The sequence below is a fragment of the Piliocolobus tephrosceles genome, chromosome 21 (genome assembly GCF_002776525.5).
Source record: "Piliocolobus tephrosceles isolate RC106 chromosome 21, ASM277652v3, whole genome shotgun sequence".
Classification (NCBI taxonomy): domain Eukaryota; kingdom Metazoa; phylum Chordata; class Mammalia; order Primates; family Cercopithecidae; genus Piliocolobus; species Piliocolobus tephrosceles.
The window spans coordinates 10189402-10207812 of record NC_045454.1 but is presented as its reverse complement, the minus strand read 5'-3'; the positions used below and the strand labels follow the sequence as shown (position 1 = coordinate 10207812).

At 50.3% G+C, this 18411-nt stretch overlaps 1 protein-coding gene across 1 annotated transcript; it reads right to left on the bottom strand.

Annotated features, from left to right (window-relative positions):
* Positions 1–847: 847 nt before the first annotated feature.
* On the bottom strand, positions 848–17597 carry LOC111519932 (tetra-peptide repeat homeobox protein 1). The gene is made up of 4 exons (XM_023182261.3): positions 17518–17597; positions 17018–17088; positions 2445–2614; positions 848–1951 (listed from the first exon to the last, which is right to left on the bottom strand). The coding sequence occupies exons 1-4, from the start codon at positions 17595–17597 to the stop codon at positions 848–850; spliced, it is 1425 nt and encodes a 474-aa protein (XP_023038029.2).
* Between the last annotated feature and the right edge of the window lie 814 nt (positions 17598–18411).

The following is an 18411-nucleotide window of genomic DNA, read 5'->3' as shown; positions in this document are numbered from 1 at the left end:
TTTTTTTTTTTTTTTTTTTTTTAATTGAAGATGGGGTTTCACCATGTTGGTTAGGCTGGTCTCAAACTCCTGACTTCAAGTGATCCACCTGCCTTGGCCTCCCAAATTATTGGGATTACAGGCATGAGCCACCTTGCCTGGCCCATTTTAATTTTTATTAATAACTTCATTGTGTTTTACAACATTATCAGTCTGCCGCTGACGGAAATGAAAAATGAAGACAAATCTGGTCCATAACAATAGGTAATTTGAAAAACAGTGAAATAGACAACATTGAAATCAAGAAATGCTACTAATGAAACAAAATGCAAATAGGAAAGGAATTTGCAGAACTTTAATTGCCAAGAGAATATAAGAATACATTCAAAGAAATGAAGGAAAAGGGGTAAACAAAGAGACACATTATGAGGATTTCTAAGGTTCAGTTAACACGTGAGAGTTTAACCTCTCAAACATCAGGGAAATGGATATTACAGCCACAACAAAACCACAAGTCATTGCATCAACAAACATTAAAAGGTCTCACAATCCTAAGTGTTGGGGAAGACGCTGACCATCAGAAGCACTGGGAAAAGCCCTTTACAAAGCTCTCAAGCGGCATCCACTAATGCCAAACATCCCAGTGAGCAGTGGCTCCAATCCCAGCAGAGAAATGCTCAGGCTCAATTCAAATGAGGGGCAGGCACATCCATAGGCCACCTGTGATGGCGGCACAGTGAAGACAGCGAATGTCCGACTGCAGCAGGGTGGGTAAAGGGTGGTGCATTCACTGCAGAAAGTCACCAGTAGTGTAGACCAGCCACTCCAGGCCCACTGGGATCTGAAGAACTTTGCAGGCACAGGCCCCCTATAAATCCAGTAATGACCTGGGGCCTGAGTGATTTTCATTCACAGAGCCACCTTCCTCTTGGTACTGAGTCTCTGAGTCTTTTTGGCCCATAGAATCATCCCCTTCTTGGTACTGAGAGGTCATGGTGGAGACTGAGGATCCCTCCAAGGGGTCTAGGGGTGGGAGCAGCTCTGTGAATTCAGGGAATAACTGGGTGTCTGGCAAGAAGTCGGAGGCATCGGGGCTCTGAGGCCATAAGGGGACTGGGGCTGGGGCTAGGAATGATCCTGGACCTGGGATTGGGGCTGAGACTGAGCCTGGGCCTGGGCCTGGGCCTAAAATCGGGGGTGGGCCTGGAAGTGAGCCTGAGCTTGGCATCCGGCCAGGACTTAAGATGGGACCTGGGCCTCCTGGTCTGCCTGGGCCTGGGATCTGGCCTATGATCGGGCCTGGGCCTGAGATTGGGCCTGGGATCTGGGCTGAGCCTGGGACCTGAGCTGGGCCTGAAATTGGGCCTGGGATTGGGCCAAGGAGTGGGCCTGGGATCTGAGCTGGGCCTGAAATTGGGCCTGGGAGTGGACCAGCCAGTGGGCCTGGGATTGGGCCAAGGAGTGGGCCTGGGATCTGGACTGGGCCTGAAATTGGGCCTGGGATTGGGCCAGGGAGTGGGCCTGGGACCTGAGCTGGGCCTGAAATTGGGCCTGGGAGTGGACCAAGGAGTGGGCCTGGGATCTGGGCTGGGCCTGGGATTGGGCCTGGGAGTGGACCAGCCAGTGGGCCTGGGATCTGGGCTGGGCCTGGGATTGGGCCAGGGAGTGGGCCTGGGACCTGAGCTGGGCCTCGGATTGGGGCTGGGATCGGGCCACAGCCTGGACCCAGGACATCTGGGATGCCCTTTTGGGCTCTGCACCCAGGGCCACCCCAGGCCTGGTTAAGGCTGCAGATCGTGGGTTCCGCCGCTGGAAGGATTCCCGAGAGGCCCGGCTGAGGGGCGGAGGCAGCGGCTGCAGGGACTAGGGGCTCAGCGCGGGCTCCTCGGCCTCTCCGCCCAGGGACGGGCTGCGGCTGCTGCTGGAGCCGTCGCTCCCGAGCTAGTTTGGCGCGGCGATTCTTGAACCACACCTGGGGGCAGAGGGGACAGGGAGGAGGTGTGAAGGAGGGGCTTGCGCGGTCCGGTGAGCCGTTTGGGGGTGGGGCCGGCCTCAACCTCTCCCTCTGTTCACCCCTACCCGGCATCCACCATAAGAGGGCCCCCGGCTCCCAGGCCTGGAGAAGGGAGGGGAGAGGGTGGGGTGGGAGGGGAGGAGCGGGGCCTGCTGCCCGGGAGCCCGGGGGACCAGGGAGGGTTCGAGGGGAGGGACCGCGGGTTCTCAGAGGGGCCTGAGGTCTGGGCACTGGGAGAGCTCGTGGGGGACAGCTTGGGCCGATCCTGTGGGCGGGTTTGGGTTAGCATAGAGTTGGAACAGGACTCAGGATGCAGCCCGGGTCTACACTGGCGGGACCCCTTGCTTGGCAGGGCAGGAGATGGGCGGGCGGGCCAGGTCCCGGTGAGTGACAGAGGTGGAGAGGCTCCTTGGGGTGACTGGGGCGGGCGGGGTAGGGCTGGGAGTCAGACCTGCAGTTGGTGCTCCTTGAGATCGAGTGTCTTCGCCAGAGTCAGTCGCTTGTCATAGTTCGGATACTGGTCGTTCTGAAAGTAAATTTCTAGCACTTCCTGCTGGCTTTGAGTGTAGACCGTGCGCTCCTGCCGCTGTCTCCTTGGAGGGTCCGGGGCCACGGGAGGGCCTGGGGACGGGAGGGAAACAGGTCAGAGAAGCCCCCAGGGAGCCCCCGGCCCCGCCTAGGGACCCCGTCCCCTGAGCCAGGCAAGGATCCCAGGCAGTGTGAGCTGGGGCGGCACCGCGGATGGCAGCCTGGTATCCGGACCAGACCTTGCACCTCTCTGGGCCTCAGGATCCACATCTAGGAAATGGGCATGATAACAGCTCCTGTATTGTTAGGGACCCCACAGAAGGGAAGGCAGGCAGCGTAGGCGCTGGTTTAATTTCTTTCCTTCTTTCTTTTTCTTGGAGAGGGGATCTCGCTGTCACCCAGCCTGGAGTGCAGTGATGTGATCACGGCTCAAGGCAGCCTCCACCTCCTGAGCTCAAGCAATCCCCCCGCCTCAGTCTCCCGAGTAGCTGGGACCACAGGTGTGCACCACCACCCCGGGTAACTTTTGTATTTTTGGTAAAGACGGGTCTCACTGTGTTGGCCCAGCTGGTTTCAGAGTCCTGGGCTCAAGTGATCCTCTCAACTTGGCCTCCCAAAGAGCTGGGATCACAGGCATGAGACGCTCCGTGCCGCTGCGTGATTTTTCATTTCCCAAAGGCCGCTAAGTTCTCCCCTCTCTGCAGGACGGGAAGCCGCCTGTACAGGCCCAGCCCTGCTCTGGCTGCCCAGATCTGCACTCTGCAGCCTCTGCCACAGGATCAGCTCGGACCCCTCACACCCCTGCCCCCGCTCACCTTGGAGATGACCAGGGTCTTGCATCCTGCGTCCTGCTCTGTTCCCAGACATGAGTGTGTACTGCCAAGGGCTTGGCTCTTAAATCACTTCTATGCTGTGCCCACCCTGGCCCACCCTGCTGGGACCCTCCCTTTCCCACCCTGCCCTGCAGTCCCGCCCCCTGGAGGAGCTGAATGATGGATGAATCCTTCATCACTGATCAGGTACTGCCTGCCAAGCTGTGCTGGGAGCTGGGGAACCTCAGTGGGCAACACAGCCTTGGTTTCACCCTCATGGGCCCTGGCCCAGGCGGCATTCCACGCGGGGTTGGGGGGTCAGCATTGTGACCTGTGGTTGGGGTCCCCATCTCAGGAGAGGCACCGCCAGTCAGCCCCCAGGAGTCATCCTTGTTCCTTCCCAGGGCTGGGGCCCCGCATGACCAATACCAGCGAGTCTAGCCACTCCTCCCGGCTCCCGGGCTGCCCGCCTTGTCCAGCCACCACCTCTCCCTCCTGGATGACCCTGCAGCCTCCTCTTTGGTCCCTTGAGGCCACTCTGGCCCCTACTATCCATTCCAAAAATTGCCCCCCAGGTGCCTATAGGTGTAAGCAGAGCTCAGTACACATTGGTCCTGCTGATAATGGTTTGGTTTCTGTAGTGAATTTGCCTGTGGGGCGAAGTTCTGATGGGCACTCACGTAGACCTCTGCCGGTTACTCCTGATGAGTAAATGACCTCAGTGCTGGTTTATTCCAGTTTATATACGGGGCTCGTGTGCTGAGTTCACATGAGCCCAGCCTCTCTGAGCTGCATAGACCTGTATCAGGACGGGGCACAGGTCTGATGGACGTGCCCACGGACCGCTGCTGGTCTGTCCTTGTGAGTGAATGAACCTGCTGCTGAAGATACAGGGGACCCATGACCTTGGTCTACAGAAATCAGATCCCTCAGAGATACATCTTCTCTGTCAGACACCTGGCTGTCCCCATTTCCCCATGGCAGGACCCACATGGGAAATTCAGGGGTTAGAGAGATTGGCAAGGCTCATGGTGCAGGGAACTAGAAATGACTCATGCAATCAATTTCAAAATTTAGTAAAACGTAGACATTGTTACCACAGGCCTGGCTTATTGTTTTCACTGGCTACTTAGAGTTCTGTTGTAGAAAGCAGCATCCCCAGCAATGATTCCTCATCGCACACACGTTGTCCGGCTTCATCTACAGGACATGCTGGGAACACAGTGGCGACCACGGAGATTTTGTACCGTGGCTATTTATTTGGCCAATAAAGACATAAACAGATGAACAAGCTCACTGGTACTATTTTGTGAAAACAGACATTTAAATATAAGCAAGTTCACGGCAGCATGATTCACAATCACCCAAGAGGAGAAAATGCTGAAACATCGATCCACTGATGGATAAACAAAATGCCTGGTGGCCGGGCACGGTGGCTTATGCCTGTAATCCCAGCATTTTGGGAGGCTGAGGTGGGCGAATCGCTTGAGGTCAGGAGTTTCAGGCCAGCTTGGTCAACAAGGTAAAAACGGGTCTCCACTAAAAATACAAAAAATTAGCCAAGCGTGGTGGCAGGAGCCTGGAATCCCATCTATTTGTTAGGCTGAGGTAGGAGAATCACTTGAACCCGGGAGGCAGAGGTTGCAGGGAGCTGAGATCGTGCCACTGAACTCCAGCCTGAGTGACAGAGGGAGACTCCACCTCAAAAAACAAAACAAAACAACGCCCCCCGCCCAAAACCCACAAAAAATAGAAACCCAAAATGTCCTATATTCACACAATGGGATAGTACTCAACCACGAAAAGCAATAAAGCTCTGATGCATGCTACAACGTGGATGAACCTTGCCAACATGAAGCCAAGTGAAAGAAGCCAGACTCCAAAGCACACATATGCTTCTATTGATACAAAGTGTCCAGAATAGGCAAATCCATAGGGACAGAAAGCAGATTAGTGGTTGCTAGGGGTTGGGGAGAAGGGAAAATTGGGACCAACTGGGAATCGCTATGGGGATAGCTCCTGGGCATGGTGAAAAATGTTCTAAAATTGACTGTAGTGATGGAGACACAAGTCTGCAAATAGAGTAAAAACCATTTAATTTTTTTTTTTTTTTGAGATGGAATCTTTCTCTGTCACCCAGGCTAGAGTGCAATAGTGCCGTGATCTTGGCTCGCTGCAACCTCACCTCTGGGTTCAAGTGATTCTCCTGCCTCAGCCTCCCGAGTAGCTAGGATTACAGGCGCACACCACCACGCCCAGTCAATTTTATGTATTTTTAGTAGAGACAGGATTTCACCATGTTGGCCAGGCTGGTCTCGAATGCCTGACCTCAAGTGATCCGCCCATCTCAGCCTCCCAAAGTGCTGGGATTACAGTCGTGAGCCATCGTGCCTGGTCAATTTTCTTATTTTATTTATTTATTTATTTATTGAGACTGAGTCTCGATCTATCACCCAGACTAAAGTGCAGTGGCATGATCTTGGCTCACTGCAATCTCTGCCTCCTGGATTCAAGCGATTCTCCTGCCTTAGCCTTCCGAGTGGCTGGGACTACAGGCGCCTGCCACCACACCCGGCTAATTTTTTTTTTTTTTTTTGTATTTTTAGTAGAGATGGAGTTTCACCATGTGAACTTCTGACCTCAGGTGATCCGTGCACCTTGACCTCCCAAAGTGCTGGGATTACAGGTGTGAGCCACCGTGCCTGCCCTCAATTATTTATTGTAAGAGACTTATCCTGGGAAAATTCTTGCTCCCCTGTGAATAAGCACAGATATCAGTGTTCAGTGTAGCATTTCTTTGAAATATCAACTGAGTTAAATGGATTAATTCACGCCCACAAATTAGAAGATGATTAATTTGTGGCAGCCTCAGACTATGGAGTGCTAATAAGTTTAAAAAAGGGATGAAGGGGCAACCCATTAGTAACAAATGATGATTTTTAATGTATTTTTTGTTTTGTTTGCCTGTTGGATGTCTGCTTGCTGTTTGCTGAAATAAATGTGTCTTGAACACAGACACTTTGTTGGGCTTTTTCTTTTATTCCTCCCGAATTCCCATGTCTATAATAGGAAAAGCTCAAGGTTGCTGACTAATAATGAGCTAAAGGATTAAGCTTGTGTTTTCCATGTCAAGTGCTGTCTCAGGCACATTGTTTATTTTGAAGAATGTATACATTTAATAAGCACATACAAAAAAATATACATATTATATATATATTTTTTTTCTTTTCTTTCCTTTTTTTTTTTTTTTTTTGGAGACAGGATCTCACTCTGTCACCCAGGCTGGATTGCACTGGCATGATCTCGGCTCACTGCAACCTCTGCCTCCTTGGCTCAAGCCGTTCTCCCACCTCAGCCTCCCAAGTAGCTGGGAGGACAGGCGCATGCGCCACCACGCCTGGCTAATTTTTGTATTTTTTGTAGAGACAGGGTTTTGCCATGTTGCCCAGGCTGATCTCTAACTCCTGATCTCAAGTGATCCATCCACATTGGCCTCCCAAAGTGCTGAGATTACAGGCGTGAGCCACCTCGTCTGGCCCATAATATATTTGCATGAACAATAAATAACAACGATAAAAACTCCTGCAAAAGTAATTACCCAGTGATGATGGGGAATGTCTATTTTCTCTATTTCCTGCTGCTTATAATTATGATTTTTTAATGGACAATCTGGAAAACAAGAAGCATTTCTGGCCTTGAATGCCACCCTAGGGCTCGTCAGCACCCCGCCCACGGAAGTCCCCATGCCTTCTCTCGTCCTGATGTGTCTTCAGGGTTGGATGGAATTTCTGGAGATTCCTCCTGGGCCTTCCTAGGCAATGGCCAAATTCCTAGAGTCACGTGGGTGGAGGGAGGTCTTCCGGAGCCTGGGGCAAAAGCAACGTAGGTGGGAATGAAGTAGGTGGAAAAGCGTGCAGAAGGGATTATGAAATCCATTCTTGGCCAGGCGCAATGACTCACACCGGTAATCCCAGCACTTTGGGAGACTGAGGCTGGAGGATCATCTGAGGTCAGGAGTTCAAGACCAGTCTGGCCAAGATGGTGAAACCCCGTCTCTACTAGAAATACAAAAATGAACTGCACATGGTGGTGGGCGCCTGTAATCCCAGGTACTCGGGAGGCTGAGGCAGGAGAATCGCTTGAACCCGGGAGGCAGAGGGTTGCAGTGAGCCAAGATTGTGCCACTGCACTCCAGCCTAGGTGACAGAGTGAGACTCCATCTCAAATAAATAAATAAATAAATCCATTCGTGTTTGATTCTTTCAGAACAGAAACAATGGCTCTCTCCTTATCCATCAATTTTTTTTTTTTTTTTTTTGAGACAGAGTCTCGCTCTGTCACCCAGGCTGGAGTGCAGTGGCGGGATCTTGGCTCACTGCAACCTCCACCTCTTGGGTTCAAGCCCTTCTCTTGCCTCAGCCTCCCGAGTAGCTGGGATTACAGGTGCCTGCCACCATCCCTGGTTAATTTTTCTAGTTTTAGTAGAGACGGCATTTCACCATATTGGCCAGATTGGTTTCGAATTCCTGACCTTGTGGTCTGCCCGCCTCCACTTCCCAAAGTGCTGGGATTACAGGCACGCCCGGCCTTCCATCAACTCTTCAGTCTCCTCTTTTGCCCTATGCTTGTGGGCTCTGATGGGGTGGACCTCTTGGTGGGGTTGACTCATCTCTGCTCCTGCCCCCAGGAGGCCCACAGACACCTCCCCACCCCCTGCATTGTGAGGGTATCTCTTGGTGCAGGGGCAGGGGGTTCAGGAGGGGCACACGGGCAACAAGGAGTCGTTTGGGCTTTGAAGACAATATTGGGCAGATCAGAGTGAGGGTGATGAAGGCGTGAGGTTGGCTTTTGCTTTCTAGAATCCTGTTGTTCAATGTCTTTCTGCCATTGGGATTCCTCTCGGTGTCTTGGACATTCATTCTTGAAGCACTGTCCTCTCTCTATCTTTTTAAAATTTTTTTATTTTATTTATTTATTTATTTATTGAGACGGGGTCTTGCTCTGTCGCCCGGGCTGGAGTGCAGTGGCACAATCTCGGCTCACTGCAAGCTCCGCCTCCCGGGTTCACGCCATTCTCCTGCCTTAGCCTCCCGAGTAGCTGGGACTACAGGCGCCCGCCACCGCGCCCAGCTAATTTTTTGTATTTTTAGTAGAGACGGAGTTTCACTGTGTTAGCCAGGATGGTCTCAGTCTGCTGACCTCGTGATCCGCCCGTCTCGGCCTCCCAAAGTGCTGGGATTACAGGTGTGAGCCACCACGCCTGGCCTGCTTTCTAGAATCTTGTTGTTCAATGTTTTTCTGCCATTGGGGTTCCTCTCAGTGTCTGGACATTCATTCTTCAAACACTGTCCTTTCTCTCTTTTTTATTAAATTTTATTTTTTGAGACAGGATCTCTCTCTGTCACCCAGACTGGACTGCAGTGGATTGATCTCGGGTCACTGCAACTTCTGCCTCCCGGGTTCAAGGGTTTCTCATGTGTCAGCCTCCAGAGTAGCTGGGATTACAGGTGCCCGCCACCATGCCTGGCTAATTTTTGTATTTTTAGTAGAGATGGGGTTTCACCATGTTGGCCAGGTTGGTCTCAAACTCCTGACCTCAGGTGATCCACCCGCCTCAGCCTCCCAAGGTGCTAAAATTACAGGTGTGAGCCACCGCACCTGGCCAGCCCTGAGTTTAATTTGAATGAATCAATAATATATTAATATATATTCAATAAGGTGTCTTTAAACCGAAACACGCATGAACCAGGGTGAGGTATTGATCGATTGATGACAATAGTGTGAGCAGATCCTTGCAGGACCCCAAATCTGTATTTCCCCTGGGAGCAGTGGTTCCTTATTGGCTAAGACCACATTCACGGCAACTTCATAGTACATAACCAGTAAGAATGAGGAGAACTGCCTGTATTTATTTATTTATTTTAAATTTATTATATATATATTTTTTGAGACGGAGTTTCGCTCTTGTTGCCCAGGCTGGAGTGCAATGGTGCAATCTCAGCTCCCTGCAATCTCTGCCTCCTGGGTTCAAGCAATTCTCCTGCCTCAGCCTCCCAAGTAGCTGGGATTACAGGCACCTGCCACCATGCCTGGCTAATTTTGCTTTTTTAGTAGAGATGGGGTTTCTCCATGTTGGTAAGGCTGGTCTTGAACTCCCGACCTCAGGTGATACCCCCCCACCTCGGCCTCCCAATGTGCTGGGATTATAGGCGTGAGCCACCCGTGCCCTGCCTGAGAACTGCCTGTATTTATTAAGTGCTCTGTACATTCAAGGGACTGACCTAGGCAACTCCAGACAGTTAACAGGTGCAGCCCTTGTTCTCATGGAACTCATGCTCCAAGTGGGGGAAGGCAGGTGTTTTACTCAAAGAATCACAGAATAGGCCGGGCGCTATGGCTCACGCCTGTAATCCCAGCACCTTGGGAGGCTGAGGTGGGTGGATTGCTTGAGGCCAGGAGTTCGAGACCAGCCTGGGCAAAATAGCGAGCCCTTGTCTCTCTAAAAAATACAAAAAATGGCCAGGCGTGGTGACTACGCCTGTAATCCCAGCACTTTGGGAGGCCGAGTCAGGAGGATCAATTGAGGTGAGAGTTTTGAGACCAGCCTGGCCAATAGGGTGAAACTCTGTCTTTACTAAAAATACAGAACATTAGTCGGGCATGGTAGTGTGCGCCTGTAGTCCCAGCTACTTGGGAGACCAAGGCAGGAGAATCGCTTGAACCCAGGAGGGGAGGTTGCAGTGAGCCAAGATCACACTGAGGCCGAAATTGAAAGAGAGAAACAGAATAAAGCAAAGGTTAAGTGAGAAACACTGCACTTCGGCCTGGGCCACAGAGTGATACCCCATCTCAAAAAATCCCCCCAAAACCAAAAACTAAACAAAAAAGCCTGCGCATGGTGGCTCACACCTGTAATCCTAGCGCTTTGGGAGGCTGAGGCGGGTGGATCATTTGAGGTCAGGAGTTCAAGACCAGCCTGGCCAACATGGTGAAACCCCATCTCTACTAAAAATACAAAAATTAGCCAGGCGTGGTGGCACGTGCCTGTAATCCTAGTTACTCAGGAGGTTGAAGCAGGAGAATCGCTTGAACCTAGGAGGTGGAGGTTGCAGTGAGCCGAGCTCACACCACTGCACTCCAGCCTGGGCGACCGAGTGAGACTCTGTTTCAAAACAAATAAAAACAAAAGCATTAAACAAACAAACAAAAAAAACCTCCCAAAATTAGCCAGGAGGAGTGGTGTGCTCCTGTAGTCCCTGCTACTTGGGAGGCTGAGGTAGGAGGATCACTGGAGTCTGGGAGGTTGAGGCTGCATTGAGCTGTGCCCTCCACCTGTACTCCAGCCTGGGCAACAGGGTGAGACCCTGTCTCAAAAAACAAACAATACCCCCAAAACCCCACAAGTCCCCCCAAACACAAAAAAACCCCCAAAACCACATGCCAAGTATTAATAAATAACTCTGGATGAGAGAATCGGTCCTTGTGGAGAAGGAAGATACTCCAGAATTGCAGGTGGAGGCACTAGGCGCTCCGGTGACCGTGGCGGTGAGAGCCAAATTGGGAAGACATTTTCCAGGTGCAGGGAGCAAGACCTCTCAGCCTCCAGGTGCCCTGTCCACCCCTTGGCGTCCCCCCACCCTGCCCCTCTGTCTCCCCCTTTCTCTGTTCCTCAGTTTCCCCTCCTCGTTGCCCCTTGTGGGATCCCAGTGTGTGAGTTGCTGTATGTCTACCGCCTTCCAGGGTCTGACAAGCAGGAGTTTTCATTATATTCTGGAAGTCTGCCCCCCTCCACTCCCAAATCGGATCTAATTCTCTCTGCTCTGCTGAGGCTGGCCCGGCCTAAGAGGATTGGAACATTTGCTAAATGGGACCAGGACAGGGTCAGAGAGGCGGCGATGGGGAGACCCAGGGGCCAGGACAGCCACCAGGGGGCGGCAGAGGACGGGGGAGACCAGAAGACGGGACAGAGAAGGGCAGGGTGGGGGTGGGGGTGGGATGGGGTTGTGGGGCCATGTCGGGGGAGGCAGGGAGTGGACACAGGCATAATCCCTGGCTGTTTAGGGAACCACATTTAAGGGGTTAGAAGGGTGCCAACATTGCTGAATTTTTTTTTTATTTTGAGACGGAGTCCTGCCCTGTTGCCCAGGGTGGAGTGCAGTGGTGTGATCTTGGCTCACTGAAACCTCTGACTCCTGGGTTCAAAGGATTCTCCTGTCTCAGCCTCCCAATAGCTAGGAATATATATATTCCCAGCTAATTTTTGTATTTTAGTAGAGACGGGATTTCACCATGTTGGCCAGGCTGGTCTTGAACTCCTGACCTCGTGATCCACCCACCTCAGCCTCCCAAAGTGCTGGGATTACAGGCGTGAGCCACCGCGCCCACCTCAAAATACATTTTATTTTTATTTTTATTTTTATTTTTTTGAGATGGAGTCTAGCTCTGTCGCCCAGGCTGGAGTGCAGTGGCGCGATCTCGGCTCACTGCAAACTCCGCCTCCCAGGTTCACGCCATTCTCCTGCCTCAGCCTCCCGAGTAGCTGGGACTACAGGCGCCTGCCATCTCGCCCGGCTAGTTTTTTGTATTTTTTAGTAGAGACGGGGTTTCACCGTGTAGATCAGGATGGTCTCGATCTCCTGACCTCGTGATCCACCCGTCTCGGCCTCCCAAAGTGCTGGGATTACAGGCTTGAGCCACCGCGCCCGGCCTCAAAATACATTTTAAATAAAATTTAAAATCTTCAAAAGTATTTTTAAAATTCCACACTTTTAATTTCTACTTCATGCCAGGCCCAGTGGCTCATGCCTGTAATCCCAGCACTTTGGGAGGCCTAGGCAGGAGGATCTCTTGAGATCAGGAGGTTGAGACCAGTCTGGGCAACATAGTGAGATCCTCGTCTCTACAAAAAAAAAAAAAAAAAAAAAAAAAAAAAAATTTCCAGTACAGTAAGTAGCAATAGATATATAGTCAATATCAACAAAAGGTCTTTGAGCCCTTAGTACTTTAAATTTCAAGAGTTGGAGAGGACCCTGAGGTGTTTCTCTGGGACTTGGGGCAAGTCTTATTTAGACTCTGGGTCATGTGTACTGGGGCAGTTGAGGGCATGGTTTTGAGAGGCAAACATGGCTGGTTCCAAATATTGTTTGTTTATGTATTTATATTTACATATATATATATTTTGAGACAGAGTCTCGCTCTGTTGCCCAGGCTGGCGTGCAGTGGTGTGATCAGTCTCGGCTCACTGCAACCTCTGCCTCCTGGGTTCAAGCGAGTCTCACGCCTCAGCCTCCTGAGTAGCTGGGATTATAGGTGCGCACCACCATGCAGCTAATTTTTTGTGTTTTCAGTGGAGATGGGGTTTTGCCATGTGGGTCAGGCTGGTCTTGAACTCCTGAGCTCAAGCGATCCTGCCACCTTGGCTTCCCAAAGTGCTGGGATTACAGGTGTGAACCATTGCACCTCACCTTCTTTTTAATTAAAAAAAATTTTTTTTTGGCCTCCTCCCCCTTCTAATATATTTTATTTTGTAGAGATAGGGTCTCCCTATATTGCCTAGGCCGGCCTCAGTCTCTAATCCATAGCCTCAAATGATCCTCCCGCCTTGGCCTCCCAAACCACGGGGTTTTTTGTTTTTTTTTGAGAGAGTCTCGCTGTGTAGTCCAAGCTGGAGTGCAGTGGTGCGATCTCGGCTCACTGCTACCTCCGCCTCTCGGGTTCATGCCATTCTCCTGCCTCAGCCTCCCTAGTAGCTAGGACTACAGGGGCCCGCCACCACGCCTGGCTAATTTTTTTGTATTTTTTAGTAGAGACGGGGTTTCACCATGTTAGCCAGGATGGTCTCGATCTCCTGACCTCGTGATCCACCCGCCTGGGCCTCCCAAAGTGCTGGGATTACAGGCGTGAGTCACAGTGCCCGGCCGAGACCCTGTCTAAAAAAAAAAAAAAAAAAGAGAGAGAATATGGCTAGCCCTCCAGAAGCCAGAAGCCCTTCTCATCCCTCGACTCACTCCCTTCCTCCAATGACAATCATTATCCTGACTTCCAATAGCATGGTGCCCATGTGCCAGTTTTCATAATTTGTGTAAATGGAATCATACTGCATTATTCTCTCTCTCTCTCCCTCTCCTGCATACTCTCTGTTATGTCTGGCTTCTGTTTTTCTGTTTTTCAGTGTTATAGTTGTGAGATTCACCCATGTATTGTGTGTCTTATCATTTGTTTCTTTTTGTTTATTTATTTATTTTTAATTTTTTATTATACTTTAAGTTGTGGGATACATGTGCAGAACATGCAGGTTTGTTACATAGATATACATGTACCATGGTGGTTTGCTGCACCCATCAACCCGTCATCTACATTAGGTATTTCTCCCAATGCTATCCCTCCCCTAGCCCCCCATCCCCTAAAAGGCCCCGGTATGTGATGTTCCCCTCCCTGTGTCCATGTGTTCTCATTGTTCAGCTCCCACTCATGAGTGAGAACATGTGGTGTTTGGTTTTCTGTTCTTGTGTTAGTTTGCTGAGAATGATGGTTTCCAGCTTCATCCATGTCCCTGCAAAGGACATGAGCTCATCCTTTTTAATGGCTGCAGAGTATTCCACGATGTATATGTGTCACATTTTCTTTATTCAGTCTATCATTGATATCATTGATGGGTATTTGATAGTCTTGCTCCACCACCCAGGCTGGAGTGCAGTGGTGTGATCTCGGCTCACTGCAACCTCCACCTCCTAGGCTCAAGTGATTCTCCTGTCTCAGCCTCCCGAGTAGCTGGGATTACAGGTACGTGCCACTGAGTCCAGCTAATTTTTGTATTTTTAGTAGAGGTGGGCTTTCATCATGTTGGCTGGGCTGGTCTCAAACTCCTGACCTCAAGTGATCCACCCGCCTCAACCTCCTGAAGTGCTGGGATTACAGGCATAAGCCACTGTGCTCAGTCTATTTTTGTTGTTTTAATGGATTGATAAAGATATTATTTTTTTTCTTTCCGTTTTAATTTTTTGTTCTTTTGAGACAGGGTCTTGCTCTGTTGCCCAGACTGGAGTGCAGTGGCGCGATCTTGGCTCACTGCAACCTCCACCTCCTGAGTTCAAGTGATTCTCATGCCTCAGCCTCCTGAGTAGCTGGGACAACAGGCCTGCAACACCACGCCCGGCTAATTTTTGCATTTTTAGTAGAGACGGGTTTCGCCAAGTTGGCCAGGCTGGTGTCGAACTCCTGACCTCAAGTGATTCGACTGCCTTGGCCTCCCTAAGTGCTGGGATTACAGGCGTGAGTCTCTGCGCCTGGCTAGTTTTAATGTTTCTTAAGGTAAATGGCAATGGATATAACTGGTACAAACAAAAGCTCTTTGGGTATTCAATGATTTCTTTTTGTCTTTTTTTTGAGACAGGGTCTCGCCCTGTCACCCAGGCTGGAGTGCAGTGGTGCAATCATGGCTCACTGCAGCCTCAGCCCCTCCAGACCCAAATGATCCTCCCACCTCAGCCTCTTGAGTAGCTGGGACTACAGGCATGTGCCATCAGCCCCAGGTAATTTTTTGTATATATATATATTTTTTTTGTAGAGATGGAGTCCTACTATGTTGCTCAGTCTGGTCGTGAACTCCTGGGCTCAAGTGATTCACCTGCCTTGGCCTCCCAAAGTGCTGGGATTACAGCTGTGAACCACCATGCCCAACTTTTCAATGACTTTTAAGAACATAAAGGGATCTTGAGACAAGGAGTTTCAGACTTATCTCTGGGCAGGATTGTTCTAAATGAATGCAGCAGAAGAAATGTACCCAGTCTATTATCGACAGTCATTTGGGAAGCTTTCAGTGTGGGGCTCTTGTGAAGGTTGATGCTAGGGACATTCTTGTTCTCATCTTTTTGGTGAAACAAGACAGAGTTTCTGTTGGGTATGTACCAAGGAATGAAGGCACTGAGTCATATACTCAACTTTAAAAAATACTGCCAAATCATTTTTCAAAGGGAACTACAAGACTTTGCCCCAGCAGGGTGTGCGAATCCTGAATGCTCCATGTCCTTGTCAACACATGGCATTGTCAGTCTTCCATTTTAGCTGTCCTGGTGGGACGTGGAGTTACCACTATGAGCTTTTCATTTGCATTTCCCTGTTGATCAATGAATTTGTGCCCTGTGTCATACACTGGTGGATTATTTGCTATTCTCACTTTTGAAATGCCTGTATAAGTCTTCCGCAACCTGGTTGAATATCCAGGCACTGATGTTTTATGATCTCAAAGAGTGGAACAAGGGACATCAGTGTCCCTGCCCTGGAGATCAGCCTGGGAGGCCCAAGGCTGGTTCTCAGAGCCGTGGGGCTTGGCACCCAATGGGTCCCAGGTTCCCAGCTGAACAGTTGTTCTCACAGGTGAGGCCTGAAAGCTCACAGCCACCTGGTGGGGCAGACACGCAGATAACTCCATTCTACAGCAGGGGAGACTGAGCCTGGGAGGGAGGCAGGTGCCCACAGGTCAGGTGGCTGAAGACCTTAAGGACTTCCAGGGGGTCCCAGCTTCTCACACACTGCATGCACCACGGACCTTAGGAACAAGATCTCAGGGAACCATAACCCCATGGAAACTTCCTCCAAGGCGGCTCCTGGTATCATCCCCGCTTTACAGAGGAGGAAACTGAGGCTGAGGGAAGTGGAGTCTCCAGTTCTGTCTCGCACATCAGCGGCAGAGCCAGGACTGGGCTGGCACTTGCCCCAGAGCCTGTGCCCTCCTGACCACCAGGTGACATGGCCTCTTAGGACACTCATCACAGCCCCGTGGAGCTCAGAGGTCCCTTTGTCAGAGGAGGAAACTGAGGCTGAGAGAGGTTTCGTCAATTCCCGAGGTCACACAGGTGATGAGTGGAAGAACCAGGGGTAGAATTTAAATCTCTTTGGCCCCAGAGCCCCGCTCTTCACCCTCAAGTCTACCTGGGGTTCCTAGAAGTTGGAAGAGGTCAGCTCCCTCCCCTGCTCCCACTTCCACCCCAGGCCACCCCATGCTAGGCCTAGGACACGGGGTTCCCAGGGCTCATTGTGACAGCTTGTCACTGTATCCACTTTGCAGAAGAGGAAACTGAGGCCCAGGAGCCCACATGAAGAGCCCAAGGCCACGCAGTTTGAAAAGAACAGAGTTTAAACCCAAACTCATGTGGCTCCATGCCAGCTCTTGGCAAGAACCTCCCGGCTCAGCCACGTTCAGGGCCCTCCCTTGTCAGCCCCACCAGCCCCTCTCTGCAGCCTTTGTATGCTCCTCTGTCCAGTGAAGACAAGGAGCTGGGTGGATGCATCCACTACCAGGCATGGGACTTGGTAGAAGCCGGGATTCATGGCACAGTTAAAGCCTGAATGAATTAACTCAGGAACAATATGATTCCTGAAGCATCCAGAGATTCAAACACCAGTGGGTAGCCCCACAGTCTGACCTCACAGCGCAGCAATCACAGACCCTTGGTCCTTTTGCAAAAACATCACACCATTTCTCTGTGCCAGTTTCTCTACCTGGTTCTGCCCATCCGTCCGTCCATCCATCCATCATCCATCCATCCGTCCATCCATCCATCATCCATCCATCATCCATCCATCCATCCATCCATCCATCCATCCATCATCCATCCATCCATCCATCCATCCATCCATCCATCCATCCATCCATTTCTTTCACATTTATTGAACACACACTTACTACTGTGTGTCTGGGACAGTCCCAGATACTGGGAATACAGCTGAGAACAAGACAGACAGGGCCCCATCCTCCTGACAAGGGCAGACAAGAAACAAGGTGTCAATAAGAATTTTGCAAAAGATTAAACAGGATGAACGTGTTAGGGAGCTAAGGGGGTGCAGGCACGAGGAGACCCCCATCCTGCAGTAGAGCCTGGAGTGAAACTCATTAACAACCTGATCCAAGGATCCTCCAGTATTCCACATGTCTTCAGACTGTCCCCAGAATTTAACCCCACTTTGTTTTATTTTATTTTAAGTTTTAGGGTACACGTACACAATGTGCAGGTTTGTTACATGAGTATACATGTGCCATGTTGGTTTGCTGCACCCATTAACTCGTCATTTACATTAGGTATTTCTCCTAATGTTATTCCTCCCCCTGCCCCCCACCCCATGACAGGCCCGTGTGTGTGATGGTCCCCACCCTGTGTCCAGGTGTTCTCATTGTTCAATTCCCACCTATGAGTGAGAACATGCGGTGTTTGGTTTTCTGTCCTTGTGATAGTTTGCTGAGAATGATGGTTTCCAGCTTCATCCATGACCCTGCAAAGGACATGAACTCATTCTTTTTAATGCCTGCATAGTATTCCATGGTGTATATGTGCCACATTTTCTTAATCCTTAACCCCACTTTTTCCAGCTGCAATCATGTGCATTACAATAAGTCTCAAAATCAGGTAGCATAAGTTCTCCAACTCATTTTATTTTTCCAAGACTGCTTTGATTATTCTAGATCACTTATATTTCCATAGCAACTTCAGAATCAGTTTGACAATCAATTTCTACAGAAAAATCCTGAGGAGATTCTGATTGGGACTGCAGTAAATCTAAAGATTAGTTTGAGAAGAATTGACCTCTTAATGATATTGAGTCTTCTAATCCATGAACATGGTATATAGTTCACTATTGACTTGAGTCTCCTTTAATTTCTTCCAGCAGTGCTTTATATTGTTTCAGTAGGACAATGATCTGAAAGAAGAGAAGGCAGGGCTTATGGATGGATTGGATGTGAGTGGTGAGGAGAAAGGGGTTGGGGGCCAGGTTGAGTGCCCAGATTTCTGCCTGAGCCACTGGGTGGAGGTGAGAAGGAAAGCAACTTGCCTCAGAAGACCTAGCTCAGAGAGGAAGTGCTTGGATTTGATTTCAGCTTAATTGATCCCAGGGCCATGTGCAGGACCCGCTGAAAGCCACCTCTCTGTACCCTCGCGCCTGGAAGGACTCTGGATCCAAGAGCCAACCAGTACCCAGATTCCCAGGGGCAGGTGATTTCAGAGTTGCTGACACCTTCTCTATCCTGCTAGAAGTTATTTTCTCTTCCCTCTCCCTGCACAGCTGACCTTCCTTCCCTGCTCC